The 8,435-nt window shown below is 34.6% G+C and overlaps 1 protein-coding gene across 1 annotated transcript in view; it reads right to left on the reverse strand.

Annotated features, from left to right (window-relative positions):
* LOC111086183 (macrophage mannose receptor 1-like) overlaps nucleotides 1–4,425 on the reverse strand; it is a 58,904-nt gene extending 54,479 nt beyond the window's left edge. Inside the window, exons 1-2 of the mRNA XM_022388016.1 lie at nucleotides 4,371–4,425; nucleotides 2,699–2,914 (exon numbers count right to left, since the gene is read on the reverse strand). Coding sequence (XP_022243724.1) covers nucleotides 2,699–2,914; nucleotides 4,371–4,425 — 271 coding nt within the window. The remainder of the gene's footprint in view (nucleotides 1–2,698; nucleotides 2,915–4,370) is intronic.
* Between the last annotated feature and the right edge of the window lie 4,010 nt (nucleotides 4,426–8,435).

Here is an 8,435-nt window from a genome sequence, read left to right on the forward strand (position 1 = left end):
GTTAAATGTAGATGATTTTGATTACAGAAATTTCTTTAAAATACAGGGTCGTAGTTTATTTAACAGGGATAGAGTAATAAAGAGAGGGAGGAGAGTGGCTTTATATGTAAAATGCGAGTCACATCCTGTTGAAGTTGAGGATATCAAAGATAATAGCAAGGAGATTGAATCCATTTGGGTTTCTGTTAGTGGATATAAAGGAAAAAGGCTTTTTGTGGGAACTTGTTACAGACTACCAAATGATACTAATGAAATTAGAGAGAAACTTTACAACAAGATTAAGATTTCAGCTGTTAATGAAGTCATAATTATGGGTGATTTTAATTTCAGGCAAAAAGATTGGGAAATGCTAGAGTCAAAATGTGAGGTAGAAAGGTTTTTGGAAGCTGTTCAAGATGGCTTTCTTCACCAATCAGTCATGGACCCTACTAGAAACAATGCTATTTTAGATTTATTAACTTCAAACACAGAAATGATTGAGAGGATAGAAATTGGGGAACATCTGGGTGCAAGTGATCTATTGCTTTATTAGGTTCAATGTTTTGCTGCATATGAGATAAGGAATAATGATAATTTGGTTACATGTTTCAAAAAAGTAAATTTTAAGGAATATTACAAGAATTATTTTTTGTGAATTGGGCAGCTGAGCTATTTGGAGAAACTGATGAGATGTGGAAAATTTTTAATGATAATTTTTTAAATATTCAATGTAAACATATTCCTTATAGAAAGAAAAAGGGAGCTGCAAGTAAAAAAACCAGGTTGGCTCACAAAGAGTTTAAGAAATTTAAATTGACTGGTATGACAGGAGATTTAGAAGATTACAGAAGATCATGAAAGTTGGTCAAACAGGAAATTAAAACATAAAACAGGATGTATGAGAAAAGGTTGGCTGAAAATGCAAAAATTAACAGTAAAGATTTCTTTAAATACATTAAAGTTAAACAAATGTTACGATGGGGGTAGGACCCTTGAGGGATGATAAAGGAAGGCTCATATTTGATGATTACGAGATGGCTGGGTTATTCAATTTTGTTTTTTCTTCCATTTTTACTTACGAAGATTTAAGCAGTATTCCACATCTTGAAAAGTTGATAGATGGAAACAAGATCGAACAAGATGACTACATTAGTTATGAGCTTGTTCAGAAAAAATTGGGAAGTTTAAAGAACAATAAGGCTCCTGGGCCAGATAATATTTCCCCAAGGGTTTTGAAGGAGGTTAAGGATTGGATATGTGAACCACTTGCTACTATTTTTTGAAAGTCCTTGAATAGTGGGCAGGTAGCAGAGGATTGGAAGTTAGCTAAGTCACTCCTTTTTTCAGGGGATGAGGGTAAAGGTGCATATTTGATGTATCCGGATTTTCAGAATGCATTTGACAAGGTGCCACATAAAAGGCTTGTAAAAAACATTCTCTCTATAGGTGTGGGGGATAAGTTAGCAAATTATATAGAAGAGTGGCTGGATGGAAGAAAACAAAGGGTTGTTATAAATGGAGTTCTGTCAAACTAGATTAATATCACAAATCGGGTACCATAGGGCTCAGTGTCACGACCTTTGCTCTTTTTTGATTTGCATCAATGACATAGAAGAAGGAATGGTCAATAAATTACTTATATTTACAGATTATATTAAAGTCTTAGGTGTTGCAAGCTATCAAGAGGATGCTACTGAGTTACAAAAAGATTTAGATCATTTAGTGAATTGAGCAAATAAATGACATGGATTTTAATTATAATAAAAGTAAGTTATCATAATTTTAATTATAAGTATAATTTGGATGGGAATAACCTTAACAGTGTCATGAAAGAAAGGGCTCTTGGTTAGTTGGTATCTTGGTGTAATAGCTGATCAGTCTCTTGAGCCATCCAAGCAGTGTGCTGTTGCTACTGGTATGGCAAATATGATTTTAGGTTGTATCTACAGAAATATTGAATACAAGTCTAAAGAGGTTATACTTTCATTGTATAGGTCACTGGTTAGGCCACATTTGGAGTATTGTGTTCAGTCTTGAGCTTCTTACCTTAGGAAAGACAATGAATTGTTGAAAAGGGTTCTGAGGATGGTTTCTAGAATGGTGCCTAGGATGGAGGGGTTGTTATACGAGGAGAGGTTGAAATCTTTCAAATTGTTTTCTCTTGAAAAAAGAAGAGTTAGGGTGGATAAGCTTGAAGCATTTAAGATTGTTAAGGAAATTGATAATGTTGATGCATCATCTTTTTTCATACTTAACAGTGAGTATAGTAGAACTAGGGGACACAAATATAAATTTTGGACAAGATAGTACAAGTTTTCTAACAAAATAGTTGGATTTTGGAATAGGTTGCCTTCAGATGTTGTGGAGACAGTAAATTTAATTTTTAAGTGAGTTTACAAGAAAGCTTGATATGTATACGAATGATAAGGGTTGGCTTTAGAATTTTATTATTATTATTATTATTATAATTTTAGTTTAGTTTAAAGGATTGGACAGCCGAGATGGACCAATAGGTCACATGCTCCCCCAAAACATAATGTAATTCTTTTATGTTTCATGAAAATTTTATATTGACTTTTAGTTTTATATCACACATACACTGAAAATAACAGCGGGCACATCTGAACACTATACTTATAATATTAACAATACAAGTCATGGTTTAAATTTAAAATTTACTTATTATCTCACTGAATAAGTGTACATTTTCTAAATTTACCTTTTTCAAAACAATTTGATTTTCTAATATTGACGCATTCTCTCAAGATAACGTCAAAATGTTCTCCTTCTAAACAGGATAGTGTATTTCCGACACCATTTTCATACACTTCAAATAAAGAACAAGAAGTCTCCACTGGAAACAAGCCATTCTTGCCATCCGTAGAATTACTACTTTCAACAGTAGTAGCAGTAACAGCTGCACCAGTAGCAGATTCTGAAATTGGAAATTTAATAAAATTTAAAAAGTTATTTTGTTAACTATAATCCTAAAACCAAACAATAGTTAATTACAATAAATTATGATAAAAATACACAAAGCTCTAAAAATGAACACGAGATTTCTACAAGAAACAGCTACTTTTACCACCCTCGATACTTGAGTAGCAACAGTTCCCGTTTTATTTGTTATTTTGCATATGTATTGTTGTAAAGTTGTTCTCTCACTGGCGGTCTCTTTTAAATTACCTACTTAAATTAATTCATAGTCCAATAACGTAACGATAATAAATTAGCTTTTTTCTTCCTTAAAGTTTTTACAAGCTCAAACACTGTCATAACTTGCAGGCTACGTTTGCAGGCACAAAATATATCGCTAGATACTTAAAAAAAGATTCGGGACTAGGGCCCATAGGCACAGGAATTTTCGGCTTTTCAGTACGAAATCGATCACGGTTTTCCGTTCTGGGGATTCAGGACACTGTCAAATAGAATAGGAACACCAGCTCCGTGTGCCAGCGCCTAGCGACGCCTCTGACAGTCACTAACTAAAATAAACTTACTTGTACAACTCCACGGATGATCGATCAAGTAACCACTGAAAACAAAACACTGACTAATTCATCACCATCTGAAACAAAAACATTCTCTATTGATTCACTCTAGTGATAAGAAATATCTATATCTTCATGTTTCAGTTTCACTGACCCTTCTACTCCCCCTAATCACTAAAAAATCTGACGTCACAAATTTTAGAACTTTTTTACATCTACATTATTAAGGTTCAGTCTTAACGTCATATACCCTCTAGCTACCATCTAAATTACAACGTTAAAAATATAGCTTATAACACTGTCCCCTTCTTGGATTGTGAAATTCTTTCAACAACCCCAATACAAACAAATACATCACTACACTACACTGTCCATTAACGAAGTGTTTTTGGTGTTTTTCTCTTCCAATACCCGTGGTATAGAGACAGTATGGCGTCTTATACCTTGTTGTCTCTGGCTGTTCTGTCATTTAGGGAGTTCTTCTTGAGTAGGTGGTCAAGTCAATCCACTGGAAACACCATCCCTGATGATTCTCTGAAAGTAGTGTTGATAGGAACTCTGGAGCCCTCAGCAGGTTCAGTTTTACTGCATCCAGAGTTACACAATTGGCCATTCTCTCATTCATGGCCAGATGGTTAGGACGCTCGACTCGACTCGCAACCTGCGGGTTGCGGTTTCGAATCCCTGTCCCAACAAACATGCTCGCCCTTTCAGTCTTGTAGACGTTATAATGTGACGGTCAATCCCACTATTCGTTGGTAAAAGAGTAACCAAAGAGTTAGCGGTAGGTCGTGAGGACTAGCTGCCTTCCCTCTAGTATTTCACTGCTAAATTAGGGATGGCTAGTGCAGATAGCCCTCGTGTAGCTTTGAGCGAATTTCATAACAAGCCAAACCAAACTCTCATTGATGTGCTTCCACTTGAGTCGCCGATCTTTCCGGATCTGGTAAACCATGTCATTGGATCTTTTCAATACGATGTATGGCCCTTACAAATACCTACTTAACTTTGGAGCTTGTCATTTCTTGCAACGAAAACTTTTCAGCCATACTATGTCACCTCAATGAAACCCAGTTTTATCAGCATTTATAACCAGAGTCCAAAATTCACTTCGTTTAGTCAGCCTGTGAGCTAACTATGATAGCAGAAAAAATATATTTGGCCCAACAAAACCAATTAGAATTTTAAGCATTTTTCCTATTTTATCAAACGTGAACTTCTATACTTTTTCTAAAAAAAACATAGTTGTGTTTTATCTCGTGAAAATATCTTCCTGTTACGTCTCTGGTCGTTTGTTAATTACTCGTAAAAATTCTTTCCGAAGAACTTCAGCGATACAAGTCTTTTCTTAAATAAAACTAGTTTATTCTTTCTCAATTCAACTTTGCAATACACTTAATTTCCACAGTCATATTAACTTAAACATACGCTATAATTCACAACGAACAATTCACGCACTTTACCGCACTTGACTCAATTGTCCGTCTGTTTTTGTTTTTGAATTTCGCGCAAAGCTACACGAAGGCTATCTGCGCTATCCGTCTCTAATTTAGCAGTGTAAGACTAGAGGGAAGGCAACTAGTCATCACCACCCACCGCCAACTCTTGGACTACTCTTTTACCAACGAATAGTGGGATTGACCGTCACATTATAACGCCCCCACGGCTGAAAGGGCGAGCATGTTTGGTGTGACGGGGATTCGAACCCGCGATCCGCAGTTTGCGAGTCGAGTGCCCTAACCACCTGGTCATGCCGGGCCTAACCTACGAAGTTACTTAAGAAAACTCGTTGAATTAGACAAATTTTTTTCAATTTTGCTTCGGTAGTTAGAATGACAACACCGTTTCTCTTATCATTTCAAATCAACAAGAGTCGTGTTTTGTTTTTGTTGTTTTTTGATATCTTTAAAACTCCATAATTTTCTCTCTACCCTTTATCATTTAGTTTTGAAATCATAGAATTATTTCTTGATTAAAATGTAAAGTTATTCGCTTATAGATCCACTTGGAACTGATTAGAAGTAAAAAAAAAGTAAAGACGTAAAATGTACTTTTTTAGTTTTTAATTTTAATTTACTTTCTTATGGGCATTACAGAATTAAGAAACGATAAAATAAACTCAACTGTTTTCATTTATTTCGAATATTCCGAAATATTCAAGAGCTGTCTGTGTTATTGAGTTTGACCATTACTCTTATAACGCATCCACGACCTCAAAGTGAATAACATGTTGTTGTTTTTTTGTGGCGACAGGATACGATTCAGGAACCCTTAAATCAACAGTCTGGATCACTAACGACTAGGCCACACCCAGCCCCTAAACTCAATATATCTAAATGAAAACATTATTATAATAAAAAAATAATAATATGATAATCAAAAATTAAAATCAAGCATTATATACCATAAAGTGAATGAAATTTAAATAGTTTTAGAAAAGAACATATTTCTCAATTTATAACCAGACTTGGTTTATAAATGTCTATTTTATAAAAGTTTTGGGGGGCGAATTTTTATTCAGTATACTTCTTTCAGGGGAATAAGGTTTATCTGCACTGCGTAGACAGTGTTATGTTTATGTTATGAACTAATAGTTTAGAACTTAAAGTCAACTGGAAGGTAGTTGTTTTTTCGAGGCATTTGAGGGTTTAGTTTCCACATGAAATACGCAACTCCAAACAAAACAAACGAGACCCATGCTGTTGGGCTTGAGCTCTAATCTTGTAATCCCCATGGGTTAGCCAGGATGGAATTGAAATGGGGGGTAGATAAAATGATGTAGACGGAAGTATGTATTCGCCCTAGAAATAGAAACACACACAAGAATATACAGTAACAAATAATCAAACAAGGATATTCACCCTAGAAATAGAAACACACACAAGAATATACAGTAACAAATAATCAAACAAGGATATTCACCCTAGAAATAGAAACACACACAAGAATATACAGTAACAAATAATCAAACAAGGATATTCACCCTAGAAATAGAAACACACACAAGAATATACAATAACAATAGAAACACACACAAGAATATACAGTAACAAATAATCAAACAAGGAAAAGTGGTAACAATTTTATTTTTATTAAACGATTAAGGTCTGATGTCAAATGATTGAAATTTGATGACTAAATACATTAAATATTTTTGCGAATTTTAATATAAAATATAACTTGGGCAAAAAAAAATATTTTTTTTTTTCAAAATATAAAAGGCATCTATTTCATTTATTTCAGCAGTTTTATTTATTTTATTTTTTGAGTAGTCTTATCAGTTTGCTGTTAACCGAAATAGCACATTACGTAAAGTAATTTACGAGTAATTTAAGTAATTTAGGAGCTTTATTCGTTCATGAAAGCAATTCCATTCGGCTTGCTGAAAGTTTATTCTAAGGTTTCCAACTGAAATACTTCTAATAGATTTGTACAAAAAAAAATTTCCCATTTCCTAAAGCGCGCTGTCTGACGTCTAAACAACAACAGAACGACATGGATATATTTTCATAAATTAGGCCACATTAGCTTTATTATAATTAATAAACTGGCAGAGACCCGCAAGACATTTGCGTTCAAAATAGTATTGTTACAACAGCGGAAGTCACGTGACGCTGGTAACACGTAATGAGTTCTAGAAAGATCGGGGAACATCACGAATAATCCAGTATTTACTAGGCGCCCTCTATTCTTGTATATAAGTGCGCCAGACAATTAATCGGAATTGAATTGCAGACAGGCAGAGATAGAGACGGACAATAACAATTGCTATGATGTGAAAGTCTATTAGGTGTTGGCGAAGCACGATTCCAATTACTATATTCGCCATGAGACATTAGTATTAGGCCTATTATATTAGTATTATTATTATATTAGTATTATTATATTATATAGTATTAGGCCTATTATATTTTTAAGCACTACATTCTTTATCTAATCCCTTTGGGATTTTCAAGATTTAAGTGTGTACAGTTAAAGTCATTCCGACTACGTTATATTCACCATATCCATTGTTGACGGCGCGTTTTGCTGAATCCAGAGCTCTTTGTTATATACTGCAATTTTAACAAAAATAATGACAAATACAACATTAAAACATACAAAATTTATCAGTTCAGTAAAAGATCCTTGGCTTAAACATACATAACACTAATGTGTTATCCAGTTAGTAACTCCTTTTCGCTTTAAAATATATGACATAAGTAGTGGTTTTTAGTTTGGACTTCAAATTCGATAATATATATATATATATATTTTCTGTGTGCACGTTTATTTTTTGAATTTCGCGCAAGGCTGTTCGAAGACGATCTACATTAGCTGTTCCCAATGTTACAATTTTGAAGTGATAGACTACAGGCTAGTCAACACTACCCATTTGCCACTGGAGAGTGAGATTGACCGTCACATTTTAACACCTTTCAGGTCTGAAAGGGGTGAGTATTTTCGGTGACAGGTTTCGATCCCGTAACCCGTAGATTACGAGTCGTGCACCCTAATATCCAAATCATACCAGTTCCATCGTGTGCACGTTACTTTCATCACCAAGGTGAAATGATAATATATATATATATTTTTTTTTTACTATCCACACTTTACATTAAATTAAATGAATACTGAAAGTAGGTGGGTCGCAACTTTTGTTGCCAGGTGATGTAACTAAGTAAGTTACCAGATTTTAAATGGTGCAGATCCCAGTTTTCAATTCGTTGGTTTTATATATATAACCTCAGCTGATCTGGTGATCTCTTGTGCTGAACGATGTTATAATCCCAACTGAGCTGGTGATCTCTTGAAGCTGAGCGATGTTATAATCCCAGCTGACCTGGTGATCTCTTGTGCTGAGCGATGTTATAATCCCAGCTGACCTGGTGATCTCTTGTGCTGAGCGATGTTATAATCCCAACTGAGCTGGGGATCTCTTGAGCTAACCGATGTTATAATCCCAGCTGACCCGTTGATCTCTTG

Source organism: Limulus polyphemus, unplaced genomic scaffold, assembly GCF_000517525.1.
Source record: "Limulus polyphemus unplaced genomic scaffold, Limulus_polyphemus-2.1.2 Scaffold906, whole genome shotgun sequence".
In the NCBI taxonomy this organism is placed as follows: domain Eukaryota; kingdom Metazoa; phylum Arthropoda; class Merostomata; order Xiphosura; family Limulidae; genus Limulus; species Limulus polyphemus.